General features: G+C 44.0%; 1 protein-coding gene across 3 annotated transcripts in view; it reads right to left on the bottom strand.

The window, feature by feature from the left end:
* Positions 1–202: 202 nt before the first annotated feature.
* LOC120504418 (calcium-activated potassium channel subunit beta-2) overlaps positions 203–14,705 on the bottom strand; it is a 139,076-nt gene continuing 124,573 nt past the window's right edge. For all 3 annotated transcript variants that reach the window (XM_039713894.1, XM_039713895.1, XM_039713893.1), the window contains exons 3-5: positions 11,056–11,226; positions 8,394–8,589; positions 203–2,391 (exon numbers count right to left, since the gene is read on the bottom strand). In XM_039713894.1, the coding sequence (XP_039569828.1) occupies positions 2,107–2,391; positions 8,394–8,589; positions 11,056–11,226 (652 nt within the window). In that variant the 3' untranslated portion in view covers positions 203–2,106. The remainder of the gene's footprint in view (positions 2,392–8,393; positions 8,590–11,055; positions 11,227–14,705) is intronic.

Below are 14,705 nucleotides of genomic sequence, written 5' to 3'. Positions count from 1 at the left end.
TGGCAGCACAGCCCAGCCCCGCCGATGCTGAGGCTCCCAGATCTCCCAGGGCTGGCTCCTGCAGTTCCAACATATTGATCAAAAAGGAGTTTTTGCAAATGAACACTTGTGAACTCCCTGGTGCACCAGCACTGCTCTTTTCTTGGTAATGGAAGCTACAGAAAGCAGTTTGATGAAACAAGCCAGATCTGAAGGCAGTAGATACTGAAATCTGGAAGATTTAATTGAATATTTTTATTACATATTTTTGGAACCTTCATTATCCCCCCACCCTCCAGGAATTTAATTACCTAAGGAAAATTATACTACTGATTACAAGATTGCAGGTTTATTTTCACTGCTGAGAACTTTTTTTTTTTTACAGCTCACATTACACTTGCATGACTTGTTTTGTAACATCTTGAAATTTTTAATGCTATGATGAGGAAAGGTACTTATATATATATTTAGATGAACTAGACAGAGTACTTGATTTGCAGTCTTTTTGAAGGGAAAAATGTTATTTTCTTGGTTTGAGTAGGCCTATATATGGTTTCTTTGAGCTATTGGATAATGAGTTCACAGGATTGCTCCTAGGATGTGCCTTGTGTTTGTCCTTCAGGCTGGGTGCAACATGAGGAACTGAGAGAGGTGTCTTTAAAACATAGGAATGACTGTTTTCTATAGGGGAATAAAAACAAATTTTTCAGAAATTGTGACTACAGTGCGTGTGAAATTAAACTGGCGAGTATACTGTGGTAAATATTTGACAGATAGAACAACAATTTAGCCAGATTCTCAGTTTTTCCAATAAATCATTGCACTGGGTCTTGTAAATCATAATTCATGTCAGCCAGCACTGCATGGTGAGTTAAGGTCAGGAGAGATTTCCAAATGTGTTATGATGATTATCTAACAATTCAGTTAATAGAGCCATAGAATTGGATGAGATTTTTGTCGTTTCCCATGTCACAGTAACAGAGACCTTTGACTGAAACAACATCATGAATATTGGATAAGATCCTGCAGTGCTGCTTCTCTGTGCTATGATACTATCCAAGGATGAAGGTTACAAATACATGAATTGTACTGTTCATTTTCCAGTGGATAAAAACAAATGAAAAAAACTCCCATAACAAGTTTCAATACACAACTAGATATAATATAGCTTTTTCTTTATATATATATATATATATCTGTATATATATCAAGTAAAAAAATCTAAAATAGTTGGAAGTAAAAAATGAAAAAATAGCTGATAGTGTTATTTTTTTCTTTACAGTGATATGGTAGCAAATACAAGACAAATGAATAATAAACCTTTACATAAGGAGTTCTGGTCCCACCTCCATCAATAGGGCTCAGACTAGAATACAAAATGGAACAAGGTGTTTTTTTGCTTTTTGGCTACAGCTTCTGCAAGTGACAAAACTTATGTTGATAAGACAGAAGAAAATTATAGCACTACACAAAATAAAACTCCAAAGTGTTTTCCAAAAGACCTTACAAACACCATAGGGTACAATTGACTTCTGAACTGAGGAAGCAAACACAAAGCATCACCAAGTCCTGCTGAGGCTGAAAATACTGTATGTTTATCCCAACCTGACCTCAAAATACATCCTTTTTGTGCCATCTTACCATGAAAAAAACCCTTATCAGTGTTTTTTTCCCCCCCTCCTCTGCAGCCAGTATTTAAAATGCCAAAGCCACAAATCCATCCAATGGACTGAGCCAGGTGTGAGACCTCAATGATGCACAAGTGGTCATCTGCCCTTTGTCCAGCAGCGAATTTCCCCAGAATCTTTTACACCGAAAACATCAATTGACTAAAGCTTGGCCAATGGTCACACTGAGCCCTATCTTGGCTGTAGAAAAGAAAGTACTAATCCCAGCATAAAACAAGATCATAGAGACGGTCAACACAAAACAGTAACTTCTTCAGTTGTCTGCATAATAATAACATCATGTTTGCATATAGAACAGCTTTTGCATTATTGCTCTACTTAGAAGAATATAGTAAGGAACTCATACCAGACTTGCACATTACAAACTTAAGGTTCTTTGGTGAAGAATGAGAAAAAACAGTATTTTCGCTGCGGTTAAATTCCGGAGGAGTGTCCTTTCCTATCTGCTGATCCTCTGGATCCTCTCGCAGAGCAGGGACAGGTACTGAGTCAGCTTCACCATGGCGACGATGGCGACCCCACCGATCATCATGCAGGTGGGCCAGAACAGGGAGTGGAACAGCACGTTGGAGCTGTACAGTTTGGTCAGGATCACGTTCTTCTGCACGCCCTCGGGGTCGTAGAAGCAGGAGAAGCGTTGGTACTTCCTGAAGTTTTCCATCACCACATTCACCAGCGACATGGATTCTTCGTAGTTCTTCCCGCACTTGGGGATGTAGGAACACTGGGGAGAAAACAGAGGGAGAAAAACGTCTCCAAACCTGTTACAGAGTCTGTTTGCAGGTGGCAAGTGGGGAAATCTCCAGATGATTATGCTTTTCACAACAAGAGTGGAACACTATTACGCTAATAATGAATTTATCACAGCAAAACTCAATATTTTGCACATCTACAGAATTTCCCATTGGAGCACCTCCAAGTGCTGTTCAAACATTAATGCTTTAATCTGCACAGTGCCTTGTGAGGTAGGTGAATATATTATTATTGTTAATTTACACATGCAAAAATAGAACTGATGAAGTACCTCTTCACCTTAAGTGGCACACACATGCTCGCAGTTAGATGGGTAATTGACTTTCTGTAAATACAAATCTAGTATTTAGCTGTCACTTGGCTTGGATCAAAGTGATCACAGTGGGCACAGGAGTTCACTCAGAGGGGAGAGGGATGAGGACAGACCTTTACACAAATATTCTCATGGGGGTAATGCCTTAGCTAGAGACAAATAAGTGGTCTAGGTTTTCCTACTGACAGCCAGAGGACTCTCATTCAGCCTCTAGCTGAAGATCAACCTGGTTGCCAGGGTGGCTCTTAGTGAGGCTTTTGCTTTTGACCCCAGCATAAGTCCAACAGTTCCTCTCCACTGAAGATGATCCTGGATTTTCAGTTTTAGTCCCAAAGGAAATAAGATTTGGGTGTGGCTCTATCTAGCACAGTTGCAACCTAGATTTCCACAGAATACTAAAGGCAAGTTATTTTAAAAACTGCCTTATGGAGTCCATGCACTGAAGATATTCCATGGGAAAGGTAGGACAGTGTCCCTGGGCTTTGCTGACCACTCCCTGCCAGAGCTGGTGTGGGCTGGTGAGTGGCAGGCAGACACAAGGACTGAGGCCACATCTGGACAATTTTTGACCTAGAAACCTCTCAACCTGCTGTTGCTCCTGCTGGTCTGGAAGGTGATTGATGGGAGCAGCCTGGGGCCTCTCACTTCCTTCTCTCTTCTATGCACTTACACCCCACCAAATCTGAAATTTTTCTACACCTGCACAGGATTGTGATTCACTTCTTCAGGAGGAGTGGAAATCTGCTGCTTGACTTCTCCTTGGACATGCAGGGGGAGGACCCAGCAGGCTGCTTGTCCTGGTGAGAACCTAAAGTAGCCCCAGATAATTTAATGAGAAAGTGAGTTTTGCAAAGGAAAGAAGATGCTTTTGATTAAAATAATGCGACCCATGGGTTTTGATTATTTTTGTTTTAATGTACATACTTTCTAAACGTCCCTCTGTTCTTTTTTGTGATGTGTCGTGAATTCTTTTTTTAAATATACTGCAACAAATCTCTAATCCTAATTATGATCAAAGGATTAACCTCATAATAGGATTTGATTGATTCATTGGCAAGTTATTAACACAGAATATGATTTGAATCGTGGCAGAGAGATTGTCTGGCTTCAGCAGACTGGAGCATTAATGGTGGAGCGTGGCCACACTGCCATCATGAATATTTCATAGAGCTCTAGAAATTAGAGATGAAAAATATCAGAGCATTAAGATCTCATCCATCTTGCTGCTGGTGCGTGTCTGCTCCCTATAGGATATTCTCTTCTACTCTGACCAAATTTGTCTTAAATGTCCAAAGTCACGAGCCCTCTTCCAGTGCCCATGAGTCTTTAATAGATCATAATCTACTAAGTAAGGGGAATTTCTCAGTGAAGCATTCCTCATTTTCCCTTAGTAAATTATTACTGTCATAACAGCAATATTTCCAGTTCAAATGGGTTTGTGTTGTGGGATTTTTTGGGGGGGAATTTTTTTTTTTCTTGTTGTTTTTTTTGCTATTCATTTCTGTTTCTGGAATTCCCTTGAAGTATCCTGAATGAAGTGATTAAATAAGAACTTGGCTACTTTTGCAAAGTACAACTTCCCATTGACAGAAAACAGAAGATATGTAGAAGCCAAAAGGATGAAAGATTCCTGGGCTCTAAGTTTACAGAAACATCCCAAGAGTGCAGTGAGTCCAAGTACTGTCCAAGTGTTCTCAGGAGGCACCTGAAGCAGAACTTGAGCTGCTCCCTGCACTGCAGGCACATAGCCCCAGCTCTGTTGGGCTGCCCATGATGGAGGGTCTGGGAGCATGAAACTGCAGTGCAGCTGTGCAAGGGAAGCTGAATTATTTTGCCTCTCATCCAGACTCCCTGTGCTGAAGCCATCTCTCTCCAGGCTGTGGTCTCCCAGATGCTCTCCAAGGTGTGTGTGCCCTTTGTGTGCTGCCTGCCTCACTCTGGTTCTCCTGAGACCCTGGAAACATCTTGATCTTAGCTTTGGTCCTCAGCACAAGGACATCAAATTTTGGTTGTGGGGTGTTCCTGGCCTCCTTCAGCATCTCAGCTTTCCCAGTGAGATCCCAGGGCTGTTTTTCATAGGTGTTTGGCAAACAAGTAGGAAGACTAACAGGATTGTTATTGTATTGATGCTGTCTTTGCTTTCCATAGTTTAAATTTTCAATAGTTTTCTCCAATGCCTGGTAAGGAATTTTATATGTGCAACTGTTATGCTGTACCTGTGAATGTAGACAATTGTATCTATGCTGGTTTTTGGCACATCTGCATTGTCAAACATTGAAAATCTGCAAGTAAACAATGTCTGGTGCTCTACCTCAGGCAAAGATTCTGTGATACAGCATGAGAAAGGTGATTCTTGTGTTCCTTGCAATCTGAGCACAAGAAGGATCTATCAGACAGTTACAAATAGAAGTTGTGATTAAAGTTTTCATCTCTACTTTCCTAACATAAAGCACTGGGTAGGTATTCTGTCTGAGCTACCTCTGGACACATCCAGTCCAGTGCCCTGCTCAGTGCAGAGTTGCTCAGGGACTTGTCCAGTCAGGTTATGAATATCTCCAAGGATGGAGATCACACAATTTCTCCAGGAGCGCTGGAGGCAGTTTCCCTTGAATCAGTGAAGATACACTAAAAAGGCCATTGCTAGAAAAGCCCCCAGTTCAGGCTGGGCAGTGAAATACACCACTCTCATCATATGTCTGTGGCTGGGATTGGTGTCCAAGCTGAGCCTGGAAACCTAGACAGGATGTGCTGTGGCAATCTTTGTGAGAAAGTGGTCAGGATGTCAATTTACACCTGTATGGGAAAGTGCAACAGGTTCAGAGAAGGATTGAAGGAGGAATCCTGTGTCTGAATTGGCCTGAATTGATTCCTCCAGATGGAATTCTCCAGTTCCTGACTGGAATCCACAGCTGAACACCTCTGCTTCCCCTCCCTGCTCCAGGCAAACTCCTTCCTGGATTATAAACACCTGAGTCTTCAGTGAGAAACCCTGAGAATCCACATAATTCCTGAGTCCCAGGCAGTTACAGCTGATTTTGGTGATTAAATCCTTCTCGTTATCTCACTAACGGAGAGCCAATACAAATCAGCAGCAGCTCCAATGACATGAAAAGAGTCAAAATTACATAATGTGAGATCAAAATGGGGCCTCTCTAATTGCTTTAACTACCACAGCCCTTCCTCATGGTGACAGCCTGGCTCTGTGGCTGATTTATCTCTTGCAGAGGCTGTTAGAGCCTTTGGCAGCTGAGGAAGGAAAGTGAAGCCATGGAAGCATTTAAACTGTTTTGCCTGTGGTATTGACAAGGGGCTGGGCTTGTCCTAAAGGCTAGAGATAAAGTAAGCACAGCAAGAGCAATGAAAAGCCAGAAAAAAATCTGATGTGCTTTTCTTGGAAAGACTTGAGCAGCTTGACAGATATCCACTGACTTCCCACTGATTCCCACCAGAGACTGGCAGCAGCATGCTGTAGATCTCAGTATAAATTGTACCTACTCCTTACTCCACCCTCCGAGCTGACAGCCAGGTTAGACAGCAATTCTCCTGGATAAACCATGATTTAAAATCAAAGTGGATTTTGGCTGGTGGGGAGAAGAGAGAGGCAGGCTCCAGGTGCTGCTCTGTCTCTGTGTGTGGTGCTCAGCAAAGCAGAGAGGTTGGTGGAGGGGTGTCACCTTTTGAAAGTGTCAGGACTGTGTCCTGTGTTGTCCCCCAGTAATGTCAGAGCTCAGTGAGCCTGGCATGAGGTTGTTTTTTGTTTATTTGGCAAAGGTAAAGACAGGGAACACAAATGTGAGTAAATGGATGGAGAGAGACAGGTTAGCACCCAGCTGGAACATCAGCACTCATCCCTGCTGCATGGAGATGCTTTCTGGCCAGGGAAGAGGAAAATCACATCTGGAATGCTGAGGTTGGTTGTGTTGATTTGAGCTTGGAAAACTCTGCTGATCTGAGCCATGAGCAAGAAGACAGGTATTTTATAGACATTGCAAACTTCCACTCAAAACTGCTTTTGTATTCAGGTCACATAGCCAGCAGCATGTCAGGAAAACCTAGGAATCCTCCTGAGAGCAGAGCTTAACCTGTAAAACAACCTTGGGCTGGAGAAGTATTAACTGTGCCTACACTAAATTAAGAGGAGGTGGCATCTGGGAGAATTTCAAAGTCCATTTCAGTAAGCAAAAATGATCAATAAAAGAATGTGGAGATTTATGCTGAATCTCTTTATTTATTTGAGTCAGTGGAGCACAGAGATTTATCTGATCTCTTTTAATCAAATTGAGGCGTGAACATCACGGTTTTGCTTTTGCCTCAGCAGGAAGTGAGGTCTGTCCTGCCTCAGGCGTCATGGACAGCGAGTGCCTCTTCCTGCACTGATGCCAGAGTGGAGGGGAAAAAAGGGAAACTTCTCCATTTCACACTTCAGAGCCAGAGGACTCCATCTCCCAGCCACGAGAGTTAATTATCCAGCAGAATAAGCAGCCTAGTGCAACCATGCCATACTTTGACTAATTTTAATATCACTTCATCTTAATATGCAGGATTAATTTGTTCTACTGAACAGCTGCCATAAATAGAAACACAATAGGTTACTTTGTCAGCAGCCTGATCCAGGGATCTGCTGTTCTGGGTGTGCTTTGCCAAGTTTGGGGTTCAGTGACCTTGGATAACCAAGCAGTTAAAGGAAATCTGGCACCTGTAAGTCTAATCATCCCACTGTGTCCCAGCTCCCTCCAGTTTGCACTCTCAGGGAGACAGGAGTTGATAATATAAAGAAAGGGAGGTGGGGAGAGGGGCATTTCCCTGTTCCCAGCTCTCCTTTCCCTGTGGAAGGCAGGGGGTGATGCACGGCCCATGGCAGGTCCACAGCTGTGCTGCTGCTGCCTTCTCTGCATCTGCTGCCTCCCTTCAGCCTCCAGACAGGAGTTCTCTCCATCCCACCTGCATGGGGCAATGCTGGAGCTTGTACCTGCAGAAGCAGGGATGGGAATTCTTCAGGTTTGCTCAAAATAATTCCCTTAGCTCAATGTCTGGAATCAGAGCAGCTGTGCTGTAAAGATGGGGTGACTCTTTATCTTACTGACACCCCAAAGCCAGGCCTTTTATGTTTATGCTGCTGCTTTTACCTTGGCACCCCCCACCCAGCAAACTTTCGGGGTCTTTGCAGGGTGAGTGCAGTGGCTGAGCTCAGGGGAGCTGCTCAGGCTCAGAGTTTGTCACCAGAGGTGGAGATGGGCTCTCCTCTCTCCCCACCCCCTGCAGAAATGGTGCCATTTCCATTCCCACTGCCACATGGATGCTCCCTGCACATTTCTAGGGGTGCTCACTGTCATGGGGAGCCATTCCTGGGTGGGAAGTGACTTGTCTACAGCTCGAAGAGAATATCAGTGTGATCAGTGATCCCCTGCTCCTGTAAAGCTCCTGAAAAGCATGAGGGAGGCTCCAGCCCTTGGGGCACAGCACCCTGTGTGGGATGGATGGAGGCAGAAAGTTGCCCCTCTCCAGACATGTGAGCACTGATTTCTGCTTTCTCTGCTCTGTATTTATCAGTGAAGAAGAAGCTGGAAGCCTTATATCACTTTAAAGTGAGGAATGGATGTAATGAGATGAGAAGCCCTCCAGAAACCCATTTAGGAACAAATTTTATTCTGTGCTCCTACCTCAGAATTAATTTTCATTGTTTCCTCGGTGTGGTAGAGTAGAAGCTTCTGGCCAGAAGAGGTGAGATTAACATACACCTGCAGGCAGGGGTACTGAGAGATTTTCCAGCACTCTGGCCCGCAGTTAAATGAGCAGTTAAAGGTTTCTGTGATGGATGCATTGAGAAGCGAGCACTGAGTCTCTTCTGTCCAGACACTAAGCAGGAAATAAAAAAAAGAGACATTAGAGCCTGGCAAGAATAGGCAAATAAGCACTAAAGCCATCTCAGGATTCCCATCAGAGATCTATTGGGGGCATCTTGCAGGAGAGGCTACGTGTTGCAGCAAAGCCTGGGCTGCCTCATGTCACACATCACAGACAGTTTCATTCTGTAGCACCCAAAGTTTAGCCTTTGGGCACAAAATTACCCAAAATCAATTACAAAATTACCCTATTCACTTATGCCTGTGTATAAATGGAAAGTGAACTGGAATTTTTATGCTGGAGAAGGTGTATTTGAAAGGGTGCCAGCAGAGAGAGAAGGAAACTGAGCAGCCTGTGCTGGGGAGAGCACAACACACACGGTGCTGCATGACAAGACACCTGAGCTAAGACTTGAGGGTTAACTCAAAGTCCAGGTCAATTTAAAGTAAAGGCTGGGAGGACAATTTTGAATTAGCAGAGTATGGATTCTCATATACATGAAGACATAGGAGCTCTCTCCTGCAGCCCTGCCTATAGGAGAGCTTTTCCTAGTGGCAGCTTGCTCGGTTTCCTCTGAGTTAAGTCAGTGGTTGTAACTTTTCTGGAGGATTTAATCTCATCTCCAATTCACCAGAGGCTAGAACTGGAGCCATGGAGCCTGGCTGTGCACTAGCAATGTTCACTGGCACTTATTTAAAAACCTACACCTGTGTTTCCCTTGGGGAAAGGGCACACTGAGGGCTCTGCAAAAAGCCCTTTGAGGGCTGGGGGAGGTTTCACCCAGGGCTCCCCTTTAATGGTGCTCAGCCCCTCAGCTCACCCCCAAGGTGGGTGGCTTGTCCTGCCACAAAGGGGATGAGGGCCTGCTTGCCCCTCAAAAAACCCATGAGGGGCTTTGCATAGCAAAAAAAATATCTGACTAATTCCATTGCTGTTTTACTTAAGCAGTAATTCTGCTTGTATATTCAGTTTTACATTTATATTAAATTATGCTATGTTTTCTGGGGGGAAATTGAATGAAAGAACTTTTTTCACCCTCCAAGGCAGTATTTGTTGGAGAGGTATTGCTGTAAAGGAGAATAACCCTTGAGGAAATCTGTCTGCGTGGAAAAAAGTGACAGCAAAGGCTCCTGGGTTGTCTTCTCCTCACTTTCACCTTTCTGGCTGCTGTTTTATTCATGCAGGGGGGTAATAAAGTAACACCTACCTACCACAGACTTGTGAAGATGGAATAGTTGATACTTTGGCGGTGTTTTGATATCATCTGGCAATTTTTTTTCACACATCATATACTATAAATCAACTTTTTCCACGTGAGCAATTTTGACCTTAGCAGCCTCTGCAATTGACTCTGATATTGCTGAAAGATCAGGGAGAGCAATTTGGAATAGCAAATGCTCTTGGATACTTAACAGGTCTTGATCTCAGTTTTCAAAATCAAAATTTTGCCTTGATTTAAAAAGGGACAAATAACTTTATCACATAAATAAGACGCTTGCAAATCAGTACAGCTCATCCTCATCTGTATTCCTTATCACTGCAGGGTCAAGAGGGAATATCCTCATGCAGGTGCACCAGTATAACTGAGGATGCTCACACCAGTTAGCTGCAGGCACTTCTTGCTGTGCCTAAAGAAGAAGCCTCTGGTGTTTAACCCAAAATGTTCCAGGTATGTGCCCCTGCCTTAGCGTGGTTTGGGGCATGGCAGACTAATATTTTGATCCCCAGTTACACATTTTTCGTTCTCTTAACTTCACCAATCGGGGCAGGAAAAACCCACCACTGACAGTCTTACTGCAGTCTGTGCTGGGTTTTAATAGGGCTGATGCTTGAAAACTGATTACAAATGTTGTTAATGAATCACAGGCCAAGCTCTCTGCTCCGTGGCAGAGGAGGAAGCCAGAGACAGCCTCAGAAAAAATTAAGTGCAGTGCAGGAATGATGGAAGATGGTCTTTTGCTTTCAGCAAATTACTATCTTTCATGAAGATTTCACTTGTTAAAATGAAAGTAATAACCGACATGGAAAACTACTTGCTACAAAGAGCTTGATTTCTTTCCCAAATTAATTCTCCATCTTTCATTTAGAAGTGGACTGTTTCTCAAGGATGCAAAATGTTTTTTGCTCTTTTGTCCTGAGTCTGGGCTTTGCAGGAGCAGCCCTGAGAAGCTTACATGGTTCAGCAATCTGCAGGCCAGCTGATATGGACATTATACTGGTGTTAAACTGTGCCAAGTCTAAAGCCTGTGGATTGAGATTTTGTCAAACAGTTCCAATTCTTCCCTCACTTTATGCCAGTATTACTCAAATTGTTTTCACTGTGGCTGTGCCTAATTTACACTGGGGCAAGGAAGTGCAGAGTTAGGCCTGTGCTGACCACATGAACAATCAAAAACCTTTAATAAAACACCAAAAGAACAAGCCAGATGAAGTCAGCTGCAGCAGGGGGTGTGAGAGCAGGGCCAGCCATGGAGTTACCTTTGCATGTAGGAGCGCAGCAGCGTGATTCCCAGCAGGAAGTACATCATGATAGAGCACACCATCATGGCCAGCCCCAGCAGAATGGCCCGGTCCTCTCCAGCTTTCAGGGCTGTCACTGTTTTCCTTTTGTCCAGTAGGTCGTGATCCCTGATTTTTTGGTAAATATTTCTGAGGTTGAAAATAATACATTCTTATGTGAAGTTCATGTTTAATCATCAATGCAGCCTCTACAGGGTGGGCACTTCCACCTCCATACCCATCTCATGGGAGAGAAAGGCTTAAAGGTCCTCTGGTGTCCTTTTCCAACAGATTCACTCTGACCTGGTGGAAAGTTATTCATCTCCAAAACAAATTACAGCCATTTCTGAAAAGGTGAAAACCCCTTACAGCAAATACAAATATTAGACACTTGTGCCAGCTCAGTAAACACTTCTTTGGTACAGCCTCTTTGGCTCAGTAGAATTATCCCAGAGGTGCATTTGACCTGCCAGTGCCATCTCAGGCCACCAGAAGATATCCAGGTGTATGAGGTGTCTTTTCTCCATCTGAATAGGGTAACAAGTCTTATGTTACCACATGTAGGAAATAGCCTGAAGAAAGTCATCGTTAATGTTATCTGAAAGGACCATGCTCTCTTTTTTGATTCACTACAGGCTATTGGTTTGGGCAATTTCCTGCCCAGAGTGTGACTCAAATCTTATGAAACACTATGGGGATTTTGCAATTGATTTCTGTGGGGTTTTTTGATTGGGAGCTTATTTACTTTATTCATAAAACACCTTTTTGGAAGCCCAGTTACTCATTACAGTGAAAGCCCTCACAGAGAATTATCCACCAGAGTTATTTGTTCTGGGATTAAAAAAAAAAGAGAAAAAAAAAGAGAAAAAGAAGATACAACAAACCATTCCCCCTTCAGCAGAGAGTCCTTTGCATTTTCTAACCATAAGTCCTTCTTTCATCTCCGAGCCTTTGATGATTCAATGGGTCATGAGGACACAATGGTGGAGAAGGAAATATTTGAGTACATTTCAAACACACTCAAACTTTGTGGGTTTAAAATGTACTTACAGACCTGAGGCTGGTCAAAATCTCCTGTGCTTTCTGTTATGGCTCTTTAGAATCATCCAGGCAGCACCCGAAGCATGTGAACCGCGCACCTCTGAGCCCTGGCACCACCATAACATGGACACAGTAGTACACGTGGGAGAAGTTCCTCTTCCACTGTCTGCAAAATGGCAGGTGAGCAACATCAACGTCACTTTGGCCTCTAGCAAACCCACCACTCCTTTCAGCTGAAGCCACCAAGTTTCACTCACCCGTGGGGGAAAAAAAAAAAAAAATCACTGAGTCAGGTCAACCAGAGAACTTATGTTGGCTATTGAGGGTAAAGAAATAGAGATAAGACAGATGTGAAATCATACATAAACACAGTAGAAGCAACAGCAAAAAATATGTTTAATCATAGACTCTCTGAGACTGGAATTGAATTTCTGTTTAGATGATGAGTCATAGCCAGGAAAAGCACATATGGTGTGGGGTTTTATAGGAAAAATCTTGCTTAGACAGTACTGCAGTCAATAGTCTCCTGTACCCAACAACCCTTGAGGTTTTTTTTTATCCAGCTGTGGTTTACATCTTTAGGTGTCCATGGTTTCTCTTCAAAACCATCCTTTAGAGCTTGTCAGTATTTTCCTATTTGGAAATGAAATGGTAATTCAGCCTGTCAAGGTTTCCTATGCTGTTTGGAAAAAAAAATATATTGTAAACTGGCAGATGCAATTGCATTCAAAGAAGTAATGTAGAGTAATAATCAATGCTACTCTTCTATTATTATTTATCAAACTGTATTTAACTGCTGTCATTAGGATTTGCATTGCTCCCAGATGGAAGCAGGCAGGAAGGCAGAGATTGTCATGCAGTTCCAGCACATTAAACGATCACACAGCATAACTTATGTCAACGTGTGGGCATAAAACAGGCCCAGTGCAATCACTCACTGATGTCATTGGACATAAAAGGGATACAAATGGACAATTTGAAAACAAATTACTAATTGAGATTGGTTACAAGTGCTTTGCATGGCTTTAGCCAAGGAACACACCATCAGAGGTAACAAAAAGGAGGGACTGAAGGGTGTGTAGTGAAAATGAGTTACCTGGCAAAGGTGACCAGTGGCCACCTGCCAGGTTCATCCTCCAAGCTCACCTATTGTAGGAAATAAAACTAAAGAAAGCTCTGCCTCAGAGGTCAGGCTTGGAGCACATCTTCCATTGCTCTTTTGTAAATATTTGCTTTTCAAAGCGCCGAACAACAGCAAAGTGATAGCCTGGTGCACCTCACTGGGCTCTTTTTGCCCCTGAATCCTTGCCAGGAGTCAGCCTGGTGGCCCTGCTGGGATAGGTGGTGGTGTGGCACATGCCAGCCCATGACAGCAGTCCTGCCACAGCCCAGGAGACAGCACTGACCAACCCTTCCTCATCCTCCTCCTCCTCACTCTTGTGCCTGCACTGGAGAGGTGCCAATTCTCTTTGCGTGATACTGGGAATGTCTGCTGCTACACAACCTCACATTTCTGCCCCTGAGAGCCCTGGTTTGGGGAACACAATATGTTTTGGCCAGCATTTGGCCAGAGCAGAGCAGTCTCAGCACCTCCCTCAGCGGGGCAGCAGCAGTGCCCTGCCCATGAGTGTGCAGCTCTGTGGGGTGGGCGGGTTCGTGTCCTGTGAACTTTTGGCACAGCTCAGGGGCCTCCCTCTGCTCAGTCAGCTGGAATGATGCCCTGCTTAGCTGGCTGGTTTTGGATCCCAGAGCTGCACAGCCACAGCCAGCTGCCTGCTGAGCTGTGTTTGAGTACAGGTCGCTGCATCCCAGGCTCTGCTCATGAAGTGACTCCGTCTAATCCTTGTGGTTCCCTGGGATAACTCCCCACATGCCATCCAGGGGGGCTGTTGGTTTTTAAAGAGACCCCAGCTGTCAGAACATGGGGTCTCCCTGACCTCTGCAAAGGCATTTAATAGGAAGCAATCCCCAAGGACAAAAGGTCTTTGTGCCCTTGATCATTTCCAAACTGAAGTTCTCCCCTGCTAAATTTCCCTGTCCTTTCTTCCAAGTTGCTCTGAGAATAAAGACTGCCTGGTCTCCCCAGGCTCAGGTGCCAGAGGGGAGATCTCTGCTGGGGACAGGCAGATTTCCCTCTCCATGTCCCTGCATAGCAGCAATGCAGGGATCCCCCTCAATGTGGTCAGCAGATCCTTCTGCACCTCCTGCTCCAGAACAAGCAGCACTAAGAGCTCTGTAAAGAGTGCCAAGTGTCCTCATGGGAAAGCTGGAATAACCAGGCACCTGCGATTACTTTATTTATTTCAAATAAACACAGATTACCTACCTTCAAAGCCCTCCCCTTGCAGAGGGACCATGGTGTGACACCGAGGGAGACATTGCCTCCTCTGGCACCACGCAGTCAGACAGGGATGCCTGCCTGAATAATTCAGAATGACTTTGAATTCACATTCCCTTCTCTGATATCACAGTTGTTATGCAGATGTCACTCAAATTACCTCATGGTGAGGTGTTTACTGATATCAGAAATCCTTGAATGCAATGGTCAGAAATTACTCCTGAGTCTTATCTGCAGAATTCCCTGTGTT

The sequence above is a fragment of the Passer montanus genome, unplaced genomic scaffold (assembly GCF_014805655.1).
Source record: "Passer montanus isolate IOZ18808 unplaced genomic scaffold, ASM1480565v1 scaffold29, whole genome shotgun sequence".
Classification (NCBI taxonomy): domain Eukaryota; kingdom Metazoa; phylum Chordata; class Aves; order Passeriformes; family Passeridae; genus Passer; species Passer montanus.
The sequence above is the reverse complement of the archived record's forward strand: the minus strand, read 5'-3'. Positions and strand labels throughout refer to the sequence as shown.